This window comes from Mauremys reevesii, linkage group 7 (assembly GCF_016161935.1).
Source record: "Mauremys reevesii isolate NIE-2019 linkage group 7, ASM1616193v1, whole genome shotgun sequence".
In the NCBI taxonomy this organism is placed as follows: Eukaryota; Metazoa; Chordata; order Testudines; family Geoemydidae; genus Mauremys; species Mauremys reevesii.
Window position 1 is genome coordinate 32332158 of NC_052629.1, and position 19133 is coordinate 32351290.

At 41.6% G+C, this 19133-nt stretch overlaps 1 protein-coding gene and 1 long non-coding RNA gene across 6 annotated transcripts in view; one reads left to right on the top strand and one right to left on the bottom strand.

The window, feature by feature from the left end:
• The window catches only part of HECTD2 (HECT domain E3 ubiquitin protein ligase 2), an 82886-nt gene that overhangs the window by 57505 nt on the left and 6248 nt on the right, over positions 1-19133 (bottom strand). For 2 of the 5 annotated variants that reach the window (XM_039481012.1, XM_039481013.1), the window contains 2 exons: positions 12315-12372; positions 11854-11983 (listed from right to left, as the gene is read on the bottom strand). In XM_039481012.1, the coding sequence (XP_039336946.1) occupies positions 11854-11983; positions 12315-12335 (151 nt within the window). In that variant the 5' untranslated portion in view covers positions 12336-12372. Of the gene's footprint in view, positions 1-2119; positions 2267-3768; positions 3925-11853; positions 11984-12314; positions 12373-19133 lie in introns of those variants that run through there. The other 3 variants (XM_039481011.1, XM_039481014.1, XM_039481015.1) reach the window with 3 other exon arrangements.
• Positions 3003-17352, top strand: LOC120368675. Its single transcript, XR_005582720.1, has 3 exons — positions 3003-3054; positions 4612-4734; positions 17126-17352. It is a non-coding gene; the product is annotated as an uncharacterized LOC120368675 (long non-coding RNA).

The following is a 19133-nucleotide window of genomic DNA, read 5'->3' on the forward strand; positions in this document are numbered from 1 at the left end:
GACTACAAAGTGTACAGTGCTCACTTAATATTTATTTTTTATTACAAATGTTTGCACTGTAAAAAACAAAATAAATAGTATTTTTCAACTCACCTAATACAAGTACTGTAGTGCAATCTCTATCATGAAAATTGAATTTAAAATGTAGAATTATGTACAAAAATAACTGCATTTAAAAATAAAACAGTGTAAAACTTTAGAGCCTACAAGTCTACTCAGTCCTACTTCAAGTTTGTTTACTTTGCAGGAGTTAATGCTGCCCGCTACTTGTTTACAATGTCACCTGAAAGTAAGAATGGCATTTGCATCGCACAGTTGTAGCAGGTGTCGCAAGATATTTATATGATAGATGCGCTAAACATTCATATATCCCTTCATGCTTCACCCAACATTCCAGAGGAAATGCATCCATGCTGATGACGGGTTCTGCTCGATAACGATCCAAAGCAGTGCAGCCTGACGCATGCTCATTTTCATCATCTGAGTTAGATGCCACCAGCAGAAGGCTGGTTTTCTTTTTTGGTGGTTCAGGTTCTGCAGTTTTTGCACTGGAGTGTTGCTTCTTTAAGACTTCTGAAAGCACGCTCCATACCCAATCCCTCTCAGATTTTGGAAGGCACTTCAGGTTCTTAAACCTTGGGTCGGATGCTGTGGTTATCTTTAGAAATCTCACATTGGTACCTTCTTTGCTTTTTGTCAAATCTGTAGTGAAAATGTTCTTAAAACAAACAACATGTGCTGGGTCATCATCCAAGACTGCTAGAACATGAAATATATGGCAGAATATGGGTAAAACAGAACAGGAGACATACAGGCCCCCCCAAAGGAATTCAGTCACAAATTTAATTAACACATTTTTTTAATGAGTGTCATCAGCATGGAAGTATGTCCTCTGAAATGGAGGCTGAAGCATGAAGGGGCATACAAATGTTTAGCATATCTGGCTTGTAAATACCTTGTAATGGCAGCTACAAAAGTGCTATCCAAATGCCTGTTCTCACTTTCAGCACCATTATCTCCCACAAATGCAAACAAACTTGTTTATCTGAGTTATTGGCTGAACAAGATGTAGGACTGAGTGGACTTGTAGCCTCTAAAGTTTTACATTATTTTGTTTTTGAGTGCAGTTATGTAACAAAAAAAAATCAACATTTGTAAGTTACACTTTCACGATAAAGAGATTACACTTCAGTACTTTATCATGTGTATTGTGCAAACATTTGTAATAAAAAATAATAATATAAAGTGAGTACTGTACACTTTGTATTCTGTGTTGAAATCAATATACAGTGAAAGCTGTTTTATCTGACACTTCACCATCTGTAAAGTTCTATAAACCAGCATTTTTAATCTTCATTGAAATTCCAGTTTATAGACTGATTGGCACGGGGCAGGGTAAGGGAGTTGGGGCACAGGAGGGGTTGTGGAGTGTGGGCTCAGGAAGGGCATTTGGGTGTGGGAGCTCAGGGCAGCGGGTTGTGGCGCGGATTGTGGCGTGAGGTGCCAGATCCAGGGGCGGGGGGTGCTCACCTTGGGCGGTCCCTCACATGTGGTAACTTGTCCTGGCTGCTCCTAGGCAGAGGCGCGGCAGGCTGCCCCCGCCCTACCCCAAGCATTAGCTCTGCAACTCCCATTGGCTGTGGTGGCGGTGCCTGCAGGCGGAGGCAACCCGCTCCCATTCCTGCTCCCCAACCTGCTGCTCTGAGTTCCTTTCCACATGCAAACTCCCTCTCAGAGCCCATGCCCCGCCCTCTCCCGCACCCAAACCCTCTTAGTTAACCGGCATTTTTCAGTTACCGGCATCCCCACTTCCCCAACATGCCAAATAAAATAGCTTTTGCTGTTTTAGAAAATGTAGAAAACATCCAAAAATATTTATAATAAATTTCAATTGGTATTCTATTATTGTTTACCAGTGTGATTAAATTGCAATTAATTTTTTTGAGTTAATCGAATGAGTTAAAACTAATATTAATCGATAGCCCTATATTGTATTATTCACAGCTCTACCCAAATTTTTCAGCATAAATCTGGGAACACAATATAGTAAAATCTCATTCGGTGGGCAAATTAGTGATAGAAAGGTGATGGAGGTGTCATTTGATTTCTAAAAACCTACAGAATCACAGTTTCAATTGTTCCACCGTCTGTGGTATGGTGGGGAGGGCTTACTGCTCCCCTGGCACCCAGCTTCAGGTCGTCCAGTTGGTAGAAATTTTGATAATACAGTTGATAATACAGTGCTGTCAGAAATGGCTTGAGTTGGGTATCATTCGAAAGCCCCTTTCCCCCATCAACACAATGGCACCAAACATGACAAACCTAGAACAATTATGTAGATATATTCGAGAAAATATTTAAAATCAACATTTTTAAAATTATACTTTAACAGAGGGATGCATTGCTTACATAAAAAAGACACTGATCTTTTGCAATTCTAGGGAAGTTAGCCTTGACATGTAGGACTGAAAACATTTATTTATCAAAGTCATCAATGTCATCGTCATCTAGGGCACCATGATATAGATATAGTCTCAAACTGCTAGATATAGTCTCAAACTGATCCTTGTCTGAGCTGCACTTGCATATAGTCTGTGCAAGGCAGGCGACTGGCCAAACATTTGCAGAATGGTAAGCATCTGGTCTTTGCACATGAGCATTTGATTAGCTGAAGTACTGACTGGGACCACATGGTATTTCACACAACTGGTGAGATCAGTTCATTCTCCAAGACCCAACCATGCCCAGTAGGGGAGGGTAGTTCTGGATATGGTCGATCATTCCAGAGAACATTCCATTGCTTGATAATTTGCCCTCATGACACCAAGTATAAATAGTGCCCCTCATCAATGACAATTTTTCTCAGTTTATCTGCTTCTTGGAAAACATTCACCAACATAGTTCTGCAAGTGTCATAATGTTAGTCTTCAAATGGTAAACTTGGTATATTAATGCTTCCAGTTCATTTATGACCTCATCAGTGACTGTCTCATGCATTCCAAGAACTTTCAGAGTGAGGAAAGAGTCTTTGGAGGCTGAATCAAACACCTTCCAGTAAGATAGTTTGATAATAAGATAACAGAAGGTCAGACTTTTTACACCTCTTATTTCAGCGAGGTAGCAGGCAATCATCCCAGAATAGTTGGATAAATCTAAAGCAAAAACGTATTTTGCTATGTCTTCCAGTGTGAGATGCAAATTCTAATTAGCAGATCAAATAAAGAGCAGCAAAGACTCAACCATCTTCATGTATTACTGCACTAATCCAAAAGTTGGCTTTGTCATCAATTTAACCTCATTAAATTTCATGATCCATTCTGTGATATTGCAGCTCTCCATCATGTATAATAATGGTCACTGAATACAGAATGTACACTGAACGTGTGGAACTCATCTTGCAAGTCCTGTACCCTTTGAGAAACAACTTAAAACACATCAGTATGCTTTTCTAAGATGACATCTAGTTAGCATTTTTGAAGGGTAACGAGTGTTTGGGTGTGTGATTCTACAGCAAGTCACAACTTTTTCCCTGCAAAAATTTGGTTCACAATGCCAAGTGTTGTGTTCAATCAGGTCCTCCGGGGTGATATTCTCCAAAGATTCTGCTGCTAGCTGGTATTCTTTGTCTCCCCATTAATTCCTAAAAATGATTGAGACCAAAGTAAAAACAAGGATACTGTTTTATCCTTACTCTGGATTGTAAATTTATAAATTACTCTGGGATTGTAATTATGTTAAGTAATGTAAGTTATGTAACTATATGCATACCATTTGAAGATGGATTCCAGTTATTTCTGGATGGATGCTGATGTCATAACTAGTGCCTCATTACAACTCCTTTGGCATAATAAACAAAGCTGATAATCAATACCACTGAACTGCTTCTTTTTTGCTGAAGATCGGAAATCAATCTGAAGTACTTTTTCCATGTGTAGTAATCTGTAACATTAAAAAAATTAATCCAGGTATCATCTTCTGAACATTAACTGATAGCATAGTACTGGTCAGGATTCTGGGCGAAGGTAGGCAGGATTAGTGGCAGGAGGTTGAGATTCCGGAACTGAAGCCAGGGGTCAGAGCCAGTATCAGGGTCAAGAGTCAAGCTGAGAGTCAAACCGGAGTCAGGAGTTAAGACAAGGGTCAGAGACAGTCAGGAATCAGGCTGAAGGTCAATACCAGGTATTAGGGTCTGTGTTGCAGTTCTAGGGGTCAATCAGGAATCAGAATCCAAGTCAGAGCTGAGGAGTTCAGGAACAGAGAAGCAGGGTAGTCATGACAGCTAGCTAGGGATCCACGCTGAACCTCTCTGGATTATGGGTCACAGGGTGTGGGCAGCTAACAGCTGCTGCTGGGTGGCAGTGAGGGAATGGTGTAGCCCAAAGTTATCATCTCCTTGTCTGTTGTAACATGCCACAAGGCCTGCTGGAAATGGCAAAGGCAATCTCCAAAAGTGGAGAAGTGGGCAAAGGGTTGCAGCTTACAAACTATAGGTGAGGGAAGGGTCGAACCCTTGACCAGCCCATGAAAATTGCTGTTTTGATGATGACTGGATACTCGATGATGGAGGGGGAGATGCTCTTCTCCTCTGGAACCTTTGTCTTTTTCTAACAGGTTTGGTGGTTCAGTGAAAACTAGAGAACTGAGTTGGGAGCGATCACTGGGCAGTTTAAGACCTGCTAAATCTTCTGTTGTTTCACCTTTGTGTGGCTTGTCTTCGTCTGTCCCTCCACGAACGTAAGTCGATGTTACACCATTCTGTTTTGTTGGAGCACGTTCTTTCCAGTGTGTTTTTGGTCTGCCCAGCAGTTATATCTATCTCATAGAACTGGAAGGGACCCTGAGAGGTCACTGAGTCCAGCCCCCTGCCTTCACTAGCAGGACCAAGTACTGATTTTGCCCCAGATCCCTAAGTGGCCCCCTCAAGGATTGAACTCACAACCCTGGGTTTAGCAGGCCAATGCTCAAACCACTGAGCTATCCCTCCCCCCTTGTGGTCTCTGAGGATCCAGTCACTGATGTGGGATGTGCACCTATTGTCTTGCCTGGGGACTACATGATCCGCCCATCTCCACTTTGCATTGTACACTGCCTGCACATCATCTGTTGTTTGTGGGGGTGTATATACCCAGACACTTCAGTGTGGTCCTACAGTCCTTCAGCATGTGCAGGACTTGTCAGTTGTTCCTGAGAAGAGTTTTTGACCATCAAACAGGAGGTTTTAACCAGTACACCTCTACCCCGAGATAACGCGACCCTATATAACACAAATTCGGATATAATGTGGTAAAGCAGCGCTCCGGGGGGGTGGTGCACACTCCGGTGGATCAAAACAAGTTCGATATAACACAGTTTCACCTATAACGTGGTAAGATTTTTTGGCTCCCGAGGACAGCGTTATATCGGGGTAGAGGTGTATTCTGAACTACTCTTAGAAACCTGGTGACTGGAGCCAAGACGCCCTGTGCACAACAACTGCTGTGGAGATGATCCGCAGCATCTAAAGACACTTGAAGAAAGGTTTTGGCTAATAAGTAAGGCTACATTTTGATCACAAGTATTTTAAATAAAAATCATGGACAAGTCACAAGCAGTAAACAAAAATTCATGACCTATGACCTGTCCATGACTTGTACTATGTACCCTTCACTAAATCTTGGGGGTGGGGTCGGGGGTGGCCCGGGGTGCCACAGGTGCTCATGGGGGGGCATCCCAGGGGGTGCCATAGGTGCTCAGGGAGTAATCTGGGGGGCACCACAGGTGCTTGGGGGAGGGAGCAGCCCAGGACCTCTGCTGGTGCAGGGTGAGGGTGGGGCGGGTGGCAGCATGCAGCCTAGGACCCCCGCTGTTGCTGGGAGAGGGGGTTGGCAGGGCTGGCAGGATCCCTACCCGGTTCCTCGGAAGTGGCGACATGTCCCTCCCTCGGCTTCTAGCTCCGCACGCTGCCCCTGCCCCAAGTGCTGGCTTCGCATCTCCCATTAGCTGCGGGGGTGGTGCCTCTGCGCGGAGGCAGCATGCAGAGCTAAGGGAGGGATATGTCGCTGCTTCTGGGGAGCCCCCAAGGTAAGCAGTACTCAGAACCCTCACTCCCTCCCTCATCCCAACCTCCAGCCCTGAGCCCCCTCCCACACCCAAACTCCTGTTGCTGCAGAGGGGTAGGGGGTGGTGGCCTGAGACTGCCCCAGCAGCGGCTGGTGCGGCTGGCCCAGGGGCTGCCCAAGCTGCTTTACTAATAGAAGACCCTCCTTAATGATGGCCTGGAATGCTCCTGTGGAAGATACTCAATAAAGAATGCAAACTTCTTGTAATTTGTGTAATCATACTTGTCTGTGATCACCTAATAACTTGCAATCCAAAACTGGAGGGTCATAGATAAATATGCCTTTAGACCTGCTGTTGACCCCAGTCATTTACAGTGTTCACCAGCAGTGAACTAAATAAACTAGGGGTGAGAAAACAAAAATTCTTAGTCCCTTGTAGGAACAGAATATTTCTTATCTGCCAATTTACAAGTTGGTGGGATGGTGGCAGGAGTTTGCTACACTGTTCTTGCTGGATCCAGGAGCACTTCATTAATTGGTAGCACATGCTGGGTGGGTGTTGCTGACTGCAAAATGTCCAGGCGCTCATGTTAAGAGCCTATCCTCCTCAAGAGGTATCTGGAGGGCATTAACCACCCTCTTCACAAGGTGCTGGAATTGACAAAAATTGTTGGCCATCAATCGTGGTGACTGCCTCGTCCGGAGATGAAATAGGGCCTTGAGGGGTAGCCTCCTTGTCCACCCTAGCCTCCTATTCCTTTAAGGTCTCTTCATGGGGGTGGTTTGGTATAGGGGACTGTGTGGCTCTAATCTCCCTGTGGAATGGAGATGGAGGTCTGGCAAATTTCTGCCGATACATCACCCAAGGATCCCTGTATAGCCACTGAGGAAGCCCATGCAGGAGAGGGGATATTACTCAGGGCTGATTCCACCATTCCTGACACGGATGAGGATCCTTGTCAAAATATAGGTTCTTGGAACGATGTGGAGGTGAATTCTGCACTGAAAAGGAGGAGTCTGATTGAATGTTTCCTTCAGCCTCCTCATTGTTATCCAATGGGAGGGCCCCATCAGAAAAGGGCAGAGAATTCTGCAGTATTGGGAAGTGATGGTAATCTGCAGACGGGTCTCAGCACCAAGAGTTGTTCAGTCCCCATAAGCAGTGGGGACTCCTGCTCGTCTAACACTGACAAGTCCCTGCTGTAGTGGAATTTCTGAGGTACCAAGTGGGTCAGTACTGACACAGCAGATAAAACTGCTGATTTGGAGCTTGTAGGCACTGATGCCAAAGGCTTCAATTTTGTTGACAATGATGGATTTGAGTGTGAAGGTACTGTTGGTAAGGCCGAGGTAGACAGTGACATTCTGGAGGAATGTATGTCTTGTACCTCCCTGTCCTTCATGGACAGTACCGGGGCCCTGCTGGAGCCTTGTTTCTCTGAAGTGCTCTGGGTTCTCCCTAGTTCACTGGTACTGGAGGAAGAGTTTGCCACCATGGTACCACGTTGAAAGGTCAAGGTTTCCAACACCATAGACCTAGTGAGAGATCAGGGCTTTTTGGGAGCTGACTCCCTGTGATGAAAGACAGAGCTCCTCTTTTTTGGAGTCTTCCCTGAGTTCTTTCCCTTCATAGGAGATACCTTAGCTGAAGATGAAGGATCACTGGATCGGCCCAGAGACACATGTTTGAGGGCGGTCTGACCTGACCTGACTTGGAGGCAATCAATAGCAGCTTCAATTTGATCTCCTGATTCTCCCATATTCTAGATTTGAGAGCCAGGCAAAAATTACATCCCAAACAATGCATGCACTTGGAGTGGCCATCACTGATCGGGACAGCCTCCTAACTAGACAGGCAGCATTTGAAACCTGGTGAGCCAGGCATGGCAAGCCAGGCCAGATCAATTCCCCAGAAAAAAAAGCGGGAGAGGACAAACTGACATCTCTCAAAGCTATCTAACTATTCCTAATAAGCAATACTAAATAATACTAATAACTAACAAACTAAATAACAACTGTAAACACACTGAGGTACACATGCTAGAGCTCTGTCTTAGTCCAAGGTAGTAGAGAAGGAACTGAGGGTGGTTCGCCCATGCAGCCCTATATACCCTGAGAGCGCGACACAAGGTTGTACAGAGCACATGAGCAGGCTGAATAGACGCTACTAACGGAAAATCTCTAATCAATGGCTCAAGAGGCACACGTGCACCTGAAGCAGAGCACCCACAGGGGCACTACTCAAAGAAGAATTTTAGAATGACCATGTGTAATCAAAACTTTAATTTTTGTTCTTTCTAAAAAGATGGCATCTTAGTAGCTCAGTGACCTGGCACTCAATCACTGGTTTTATCATTGACTTGGAGAGAAGAATGTCACCTATTGAATCATCAGCACTACAGCACCAAGGTTCCATTAGCCTACAATAGAAGCACAGGACAAAGGGAGGTCATCCTTCTTTAAGAATCCCGCTACTGAATTAAATAGGAGGCAGAGGTCTGCAAAGTCTACAAATTCAACTCTAACTTCTTTGCAGATAATTTTTACTGTGCCTACTCTACCTTCCAACTTTTTGTCACTATGACATTAGAACATCTTCTCCATATGGAAGAAAAAGGGTTCCATTGAGGTCTTTTCATCTAACTCCATATTTTATCTTGATTTTCCAATCTGCCCTACCTTTGCTAAGATTAGTCAGATCAAACAAACTATAACAGATCATACTTAAAACACATTTCATTGACCCTCTCTCACTTCTCAAATATCTTGTTTTTCCCTTATTTATACTACTAATTTTTTTCCTGTTGTTTATTATTAAATTATGTATAATAATTGAGGTATTGTTTGGATGAAAGATGCTATACAAAAAGATGTCACATACAATAAATGCATATTAAACCTAAGATCATCTAAAACTTTTATCTGCAACCCAACAGGTATCCATTTTCACTAAAACTTGTTTGAGTGGTTAATTAGAAAAAATGTTAACTAATACCAAAGTATTATTGCTAGTCTGCTGCCAATTCCACTAATCCCAGAAGGAGGCTGCAGCTGAAGAAAGAATGTCAGTTCTTTTCACCCACATTAATGACAGAGTCAAACTACTGATGTGACTTATTCAGATTTCACTCATGAGATGACAATAGATGAGACCTGTCCTCAGACCCCTGAATATCAGTAGCATTGATCTGAGAGTGTTTTTTGCCTGTTCTCACAGCTGGACTTTTAAACAATCTAAAGGCAAAAGTAGTAATCAGCAACAAAGAGGAGAGTGAGATATTAAATTAATCTCAAACTGATGTTCTAAACACTTCCACCATGCATAACAAATGCACAGTTTCTCCACTGTACACCACATCATAATGCTCTGTAAAGGTACAAAAATATTCATAATTAAAAACCTGGTACTTGAGTTCCATTCAGCTAATACTTGGAACTTTATGTGCTGAATTGATAAGCAGCAATAATGTTTATACTATTGTGTTACCATTTTTAGCTGGTTGCTTAGTTACATTAGGTAAAACCTTAACCAATATGTAACAAGCAATGTGAGAACTCTGAGGCACAAAACCATACTGGTATGGGCGGGGGGAGTGATTATTACAAAGACATTAAAAATGAATGGGTCTAGAACAGTGGCATTTCTGAAATGACTTGACAACCATTGAGCAATCAGCCTTTCCAATCAGTCAAAGTGAAAAAAAAACCCTATCCATATTTTAACTATACAGTAAAACTAGAAAAACCAACCTGATTAAAAAGACTTTTCATTATAGATATTTATGCCGTTGTATTGTAATACCAATTCAATCTTTGTAGCTGCTATTATACCAATTGTACTTAAACATAATTTGATGTTATCAACAGTACTTGCCTTAGCTTATCTTTTTCATGGTATATGAATTCCACTAACTTTAATTTATCAAGGTTTTAATGTATTCATTCACTTGTATTTTTTCCTAAACAAATGCCATAATTCTCATTAAAATAAAGGGACACAAAAGGAAAAGCTTTTACAATTTTGGGTTTATTTCAATGAGCAATTTCACAAAGCGTAAAGTTATGTATCAGTATCTGGTACAATCTATGAAAGACACAATCAAACAAGTTTTGAAAAATTTTCTACCCCTCATCATAACAGATTATGGTGAAATTAGGTACTGATACTGCAAATATGTGAGTACTAGCAAATTCTGTGAGACTACTAAAGTGTTTGCAGGATTGACTGTATAATAAGGAGAAAATCTAGTCATAACCAAAATAAGTGTTTCTGAATGAATACATACAAAATCACTATTGCTGGGGTAATAATAACCAGGCGTCTATGTTCCATTAAAAAAGCTGGACCTAAATTCTTCTGGCACTTAAGTGAAGGACAAGATATTCTCTGGCAACTACAGACAAATTGAAAATTTGAGTTTTTAAAATTTAAATATGGATGTGAATTCTAGAAAAGGTACTATATCCATTGTGTTACTTATTTCAATATTAAATTTATTTTACTATTCCAACTTTCAATGTGCTGCAGATTTTGGTATTGACAACACAAGATTGCATTATACAATTTTTCCACGATGCTAGAGTTTTATAGCTGAAAAGGAAACAACTGGGGTTTGTGGCATCAGCAAGACAAAGGAAATAGTTTGGGATTGTGGAATAAGCACATTAACTATACATTTCTGTCAAAAATGGATTACCGGTGAATTTAATATTGACAAATGTCGTCTTTAGCTTCCAGAGGTAACAGTGCACTGATTTGAATGGATAATTTTACATTTTTCAGAGATCTTTTCAGATTTAACGGACTGCATCAATTTATACTCAGTTTACATTTGAAAGGTTTTATTTACATTTATAAGGGTGAGAGGGAGGGCCATAGGGAGCTGGTTGCAGCTTCTTGTTTCAGGACCCCTGGCCCTGGTTTAAGCTAGGGCTGCAGAGAGGAAGTCCTGAATTGACCTATGCCAGTGGAGCAGAGGGCACAGCTCTGACCTGATTCATAAAACACCTCCCCTCTTCGTTTTACCCACATGCTGTCCCTGACACACCCACTCCCAACTCTACACTAGGATAATCCTCCACTAGCCTTTTCTGACTACTTTCAGGCTACTTTGCACTATATGTATTGTGCAAAATAACCTGAGCAAACTGGAGAATCCTCCCCAAAATATCTAATTTAAGATGAACTACATGATTTATAGATTTGTAATTGCCTTGCCTTTTGCAGTTCAGTTATCTCTGATTTGAAGTACTTGTCTACTCAAGAACAGCTATGAAATTTAATGTTACATTTATTTTAATACACCTAGCACAGTAGTCACACTATAGCCAGCGTGGATACAGATATCGTCATCATTAAGTAATATAGGGCCCAATCCTGCAAGGTATAGTCCACTTTCTCCTGCAGAATATCTACATTATTCTTCAAGTACCTCTTTAAAACCCATCTTTGCCATGATGTCTACAAAATCTGCCATCTAACGATGGATAGGAAAGCTGTGATTACTGCTACTGACTGGCTCTGCAATTTGTGCATATAGAGTCTACACTAAAACTTCTGTTACTTTGTTCTCCATTCTCCATCCACTGACCCACTTGTTTGTCTCACCCACCTGTTAGGTCTTGTCTTTTAGAATGTAAGCTCTTCAGAGCATGGGACTGTTAAATATATGCTCGTACAGTGCCTACCACAATGGAGACTCAACATAGTCAAGGTTTGAAGGCACTATGGTAATATAGATAATTATTACAGCATATTGAACATTTCCCAGAATAATTTAATAACTTAACTAAATAAGGCATTTTATTCTCTTACCATTTTTGATGTTGGGTATAACAAGTTGTGTAGGTGAGCTGCTGCTTCCGGCTGCTTCTTTCTTTTGGTTGATAGTGGAAATAAAACTGCTAAAAGTAGAAAATTGGCTTTTGGTTCCTCTCTCCAATCCCTGTAATTAGGAAGGCAGTAATAATAATAAAGCACTAATATCTATTACTGCAAAAGTAATTTTACTCATAAATCATTCTATGGAACACTTAAACAACATGCCTTTTCAATGAGGAACAGATCCATGAGTAATACTTAAATATTTTTGAACAAATTTGTTTCAAATTGAATAATAAAAGCCACTAAGATTCCTTCCCATTTTCCTCATGTTTTAAAATGCATAAGGTAGTTTACAGTACTTAAGAGTTCGGTAGATAAATTGGGAGTAGCAGATATGACTAAAATGATTTCAATATATTATTCTAACTCCCTGTATCCTAATTAATAATTACCTTTGTATTTCTTTTTTGCATGCAACTGAGTTCGTATCCAACAGCACGTCTCACATTCCTACATCAAAATACTTTTATGTATTACAACTGTTTTTAGAGCAGAAATCTAAAAAAATCTGATATTTAAAAATGTCCCTAATTTCAGTGTTCAGTCTAATTTTAACCACCCATGTGCAGAATGAATTTTGTTATGTGCCTACCAATATGGAGGTGGTATGTGACACATCACCTTTATATTGGTGCACATAACAAAAGTAATGTTGAGGGAGTGGGGCCGAGGGGTTTGGCGTGTGGGAAGGGGCTCAGGGCTGGGGCGGAGGGTTGAGATGCAGGGGTGTGAGGGCTCTGGCTGGAGGTGTGGGCTCTCGGTTGGGGTCAAGGATTAGGGGTTTGGGATGCTGGAGGGTGCTCCGGGGCTACAGAGTGGAGAGAGGACTCCCCCCAGCTCTCTTTCCCTGCAACAGCACCTGGGCTTGGGGGGAAGAGTTGCCTTTCCCCACCATGGCAGCTCCATGGGACCACAGGACAGGTGCCCTTCCCCTGGCAGGTCCAGGCCATGGCTGGGTTCGGGCCAACGGAGGGGCGCACCTACCCCAGCAGGTCCATGGGCCGGTTCCCTGAGCGCCTGAACTTAGGCATGTGGCCATGAACTGTGGGCTGACTGCTGGTAATGTTAATCTACAGGCCAATCAGAAGGCCAATAACTTGAGCTTTCAATGTTGGCTGCCACTTAACTTACAAATAAAAGGTTAACTACTGAGCATTCTCTGAGACAACAAGAGAAGCTGCTTGAACATCTGATGCCAGTGAGGAACCTGCATAAACAATTGCCATCAATGTTGTATGGAAATAAACTTTAAAAATCAGCATCGAGCCTACGTGAACCAGTATGATGGAACATGCAAATGATTATGTCAATTTATTTTAAGGGGGAGATTATTATTTTTTTTCCCTTAAGAAACAACACTTTGCACTTCTATAGAATTTTACAAAAGTGATATTATTCCTATTTTACAAACAAACAAAGTGAGTCTCAGAGAAGCTAAGTGACGTGCACAAGATCACACAGGAAGTCAGCAGTAGAGTGGAGATTATTAGAACTCTCAAGGTTCAATTCACATTTGGCATAGGCAGATTCAAGGTCTTCTCACTTCAAGAATTTACTCTTCTTTAATTTCACTCTTTTGCCAGTGATAAATTTGGTCCTCACACTAATCCAATGACAAATTTGGCCCACAAACCTTGCCAATGCTCTGATCACTACAAATATGGAGTTGTTTTGTGTTTCTACATTAAATTATAACTTTTTATATAAATCTTCATAACTCAAACTGTAATTTCAATATTATTTTTAGAAATACATTATTCCACCCATTTTTTAAAACCCAAGTTCTCTCATTCCTTTTAAAAAAAAAACACATCTGTAAAAAAATCATATAGGTAGAGTTCTGAGAAAAGCTATACATCCACACAGTCATTCTGAAATACTACAGTAGGCTCAGAAGGGCCCAGAAAATTGCACATTGAAGCATGGCAGGAGTTGGAACATTGCCAGAAATTTTAAACAGTTTTGAAATTTCTACTGCACTTACACAAGCGGCCATTTTCCCTGGCTCAGCCAAATTTGAACAAATTTAGAACAGCACAAGACATCTTTAGGACCTCTAGACTGACGAATTTCAATTTCCTACTGTAAACCCCTGACATGCCAGAGGTGCTAAAAATAGGTCACAGAAAAGTTGACATGCAATGTGCTAGGCTACCACTCAAACTATTATTCTATCTTAAAGGTTAAAAATGAAAAACTTATCATGTGTAACGTGTGTAACATACAAGATTGTAGAATAAATCCACAACCTGAGGAAAAAAACATGCAAGAACTAGTCAGCTGAAAATAAGGAACACTTTGAAATGAAAAACTCTTTTGGGGTGGCCACCTTGCAATCAAGTACTGTAGCTTGCAGAATACAAAGCCAGACAACCTCCTGGAACTTGAGTTCAATTATGAAGAACAGAGAACCATGAATCTGCTTTGTAGATAAATGCAATGGAAACATCTCTGAAGCAGGATGTGGTAGCAGCCTTATCTCTGACTATACAACCCTTTTCAGGGCCTTCTCAATTTCAAGCTAGCCAGGGCACAGCAATGTGAACCACAAGAAACATCCCTTTGAACCACAAGAAACTGTCCTCTGGAAAACAGCATTGCCCAGAATGCTGGTATCAAATGAAACAAAAAGTTAACAATCTAATGGCATTAGTCTGCTCCAAGCAGAGTGTCAAGGACTTTTCAACATCAAACATATGGAAAAGGGGCTATGGACTTGCTAATGAGGAACTGACACTTCCTTGGAGAGTATCTTGGATACATTTAAATCTCATTCTTATAAAAACTTGTAAGGTGGTCAGCCAGTCACGAGGGGCTAAAGCGCACTTACTGCCATCAGAAAAATGAACTTCCATGTACAAAATTTAAGCTCACTGGAACTAAGTGATTCAAAAAGGTTTTTATCATCTTTGTTAGGATCACATTTAACCCACTATACTATTTATTAATGAAGAGTTTCAAAAAAGTTAAACTTGTGGTTCTCAATTTTGTTACTGGTGACCCCTTTCACATAGCAAGCCTCTGAGTGTGACCCCCCCTTATAAATTAAAAACACGTTTTTATATATTTGACACCATTATGAATGCTGGAGGCAAAGCAGGGCTCGGGGTGGAGGCTGACAGCTCGTAACCTCCCCCCGCAATAGCCTTGTGACCCTCTGAGGGGTCCCAACTGAGAATTCCTGAGTTAAATCCTGCATGAATCTGACAAGAGGCTAGACAGACATCAGCCTACCTTCAAGGAATTCATGACAGACCGAAGCAGTTACCAATGTGCGTATAAGTGAGTATAAATTAGACTTAAGATAAGTGAAGAAGACAGCCCAGCGCTTGTGAGCAGCAAATAAAGGCATCCTTTTGAATCTAACTGTACTGCACCACAGGGAAGGAGAGGCAGATTTTAAGAACTTTCTGAAAACCTGATTTCTGCAGATCCAAACAATGCTCACGACTCACATATCTGAGGTGAACAGGGGCCACTGAAGATAAAATGCTCCCTATCCTCCTCCAGTCGGGAGGTCCTGGCAGACTATTGGTAAAGGCAGGTGGACTCAACACTCTTGAATCTCTGTCAATGTTTTTTTTTGGAACTATGGTAATAGAAATAACAACAACATTTGCTGAAAGAGGGCTTAGGACACTTACATTTCTGGTATAAAGCCTGAACTCCCTGCAAGAGGTAAGGCACTCAGCTCCCTTGAAGCATACCATCAATGTAATACCTGTTTATGAAGCAGAGCCCTTCCTTTTCCTCCCTTGAAAAAAGAACATGAAGGTGAAAGAGGCCCCAGAAAATGCAGAGTGGCCTTTGTTTCCTTGGCAGAGGGCACCACCTACTCCTCAAACAAATTCTCTTTAGTGAAAGGCAAGTTCTTAAACTTTCTCTTGCTGGAATCTGGATACCTACAGCCAAACAGAACTATTGATATCCTAAAGGGAGAAGCCCTGATGCACAGCAAAGGTCTGAACTGACTGCATGGTCAGACCAATGCACTCATGTACAAGTTTCTTAAGTGCCCAACATTTTTCTTAGGGAAGAGGATAGGTCATGATGGAATCCTCCTTCTGTAGTTCCACTTCACCTATGGCCATGAAGGGTCACAATGCAAAGGGCTACAGCCATGTATATGTAAGCCTTTCATACAAATGATTCTAAATGCCACAGCTCAGGATTCTGTGATATACTACCTATGTGCTGACAGCCTTTCCTTGAGCCCTGACACCTCCATCACCAAGGTTTCATGAGAAAAACGGTAAAGTAGCAGACAGCAAGGCATACTTTTTCTCATCAGCCAGGAAGCTGGATCTGCTGCACTTTCATAACTAGTAACATAACTGGTTGATGTACATCCAAGGAGTTGTTTGGTTCATCAAGGAATAATTACAAGACAGTCTAGAGAGGTCAGTTGTACAAATATACAGTTGTTGTCTAGCACATTGCCATAATATATCAAGTACAGGAAAATCTAGTGGAGTATTGCAGAAGGAGTATGATGCTCATTTCACAAGATGTCAGATGTGTCACATAAATTTGGACAGATCATATATACAGGGATACAGCAGCAAAGTTAATGCTTTTTAGAGTTAGTTAACTGCATTTTCACATGTACAGAGTTTGGGGTGTTTTTTTGTTTTTTGTTTTAAAGCAAGGAGACTTCAGCTTAAAAATTCCTTGCATGTTAAGGTCAGTGGTGGGTTTTTTAAAGTAAAATTACAAGTTCTAATAAGGATTTTTTTCTTAAGCTGTTATACAAACTTGCAACCTTCATTGTAACTTAATAAGATTGGGTCTGAGAATTTTCTTTTTCTTTTACAAGTGTTTTATAAGACCTGATCTGCGTTTTGTAACACTGATCTTGATGCACCAACAAAAAATTTGGTTTTAAAGAACTTGTAAGGTGCACTGGATCTGGTGGCACACTATACAAGCTCCTGGAACCAGATATCTGGGTTTAGTGAGCACAAGGGTACAGCAAAGCAATTTTCCAAGGTTCATCAGCTTCATCAAAGCAGCTTGCTCCATAACCAGTGACCTTAGCAACCTTACCAATTTTGTCTATTCAGCTTGAAAATTTCTCTCCATGCTTACATAAAGAGAAATCCAGGGTCATGGAGAACATCAGGCCTTGTACCATGACTCCTTTTGCAAACTTTAAAGTCCCACCAACTCTCTTTCTATAATTAAAAACTTCATGTATCTCCAGGGTTTGAAAATCCCACACATGACTGACAAGAGACGGCTGCAGGCCCAGAGCTCTAATCCTCAACAGAGCTTTCTGCAGGAATGTTTGGACTACAGATGCTCACTCTGCATCGACCTCTGAGCTGCTGCTTAAAGTCATATTCAGTGGTGAGATCCCCAATATTGTTCTCTTGACCGTACACAGAGGTAAAGTTCCTCATGACTTCATAGCTTCACCTGCTCTCCGCCCCTACAATCCTTAGGAAAACAGAAGTAAAGTTGTGGATTCGATGGCCTGCTTTCTTTATACTGTTAATTATTGTAACGTGCTTTTATTACACCTACTCTTATTAGTATGAAGAACTCAAGTCTTCTGATTCATTCTTCATGTAAGAAGGGCATGAAGTGGATTAAAGCATAATATTAGGAGTCAGGAACTCCTGAGTAATGATCCTAGGTGTGAAACCAACTCCCTCTGCATGACAACAAACTAACTGTTCTGCCTCAGTTTCCCCATATGTAAAATGAGTAAATACCTAACTCAAGACTAATGTAAAGATTGTTTTAAGTAACTGAAGATAAAAAGTGCTAAGTAAATGTATTACTTATAAAAGTCCTTCATGCATCTTCTAAAGTGGGTTTATTGCTGTAGATCAATCTATTTAAATCTCTTTTATACCATTTTAAAAACAAGGTGATCAAAACTGAATGAAGTATTAAAGTCTCAGACAAATTTACACTATCTCACTGTAATGTTTTATTCTGTTTTAACAGGACAAACAATTATTCACTTTTTAAAAAACTTCTGCAGTATATTGACCCGACATCTTCCTTGAATTAACTACATTAGAATAATAGAATCATAGAAATGTAGGACCTGAAGAAACCTCGATAGGTCATCTAGTCCAGTACCCTGCACTGAGGCAGAACTAAGTACATCTCTATATCGATATAACACGACCTGATATAACACAAATTCGGATATAATACGGTAAAGTAGTGCTCCGGGGGGGGAGGGGGGGCTGTGCACTCCGATGGATCAAAGCAAGTTTGATATAACACGGTTTCACCTATAATGCAATAAGATTTTTTGGCTCCCGAGGACAGCATTATATCGGGGTAGAGGTGTATTATCTAGATCATCCCTGATAGGTGTTCGTCTAACCTGTTCTTAAAAACCTCCAGTAATTCAGATCTAGATTCAAGTTATAGTATCTGCACTCTGACAATATCAATTAACCTCAGCATAATACACATCAGACCTGATATAACATGACTTTGATTTTTAACTATAGATGGTTCAGTGTACTAGCTTTTCACCAGTTTTCCCTGGGCCAGAGAAGGTTGAGTGAGCCCCCTTGATTACCTGGCTGTGCCTTTTCCTTCCCTCATTCTGCCCAGAGCAAAAGCATGCGTGGTGCAGCTGCCAGCCAGGAGAGCACATGCATATGGGAAGAAGGGATAGGATGAAGGGGCAACACAGAGGCAGCCTGCAATAGCAGCTGCTGGAGCCAGAAGAGGAAGGGCGAGTGATTCTCAGCAGGGGCAGGCTGGCTGGGCACCACAAAATGAGTGGGTAGCCCCTTGGGGGAAAGGGAAGCTGGCTCGCCTCTGGCCCTCCCCCTCAGTAGGGCAAGAGCACGTGTGTGGTGGGGGTGCAATTCAGGGCAGCAACTGCTTCTCCTGAGCATATGGCTCCTAGAGGGTAGAAGGGCTGGCTGGGCTCTCCCACATTGCAGCGTGAGAGTATGCACAGTGGTGAGGTAGCCAAAACAATTAAACAGACACAGCTGAATGTTGCTGCGGCCACAATCCCAGCCAAAATCGAGGCACAGCTGAGTGCTGCTGTGGCTAGAACTTTAGCTGGAAGGGGGAAACTGGGGCACAGCTGAGTGTTGCTATGGCCAAGAAAGATCCCAGCTGAAACTGGGAGCCTAAACTGGGAAATTGAGGCACAGCTCAGTGTTGCTGTGACTAAAATCTCAGCTGAAAGTGGAAACTGAGGCTCTTAAGGAGTACTGCACAATATG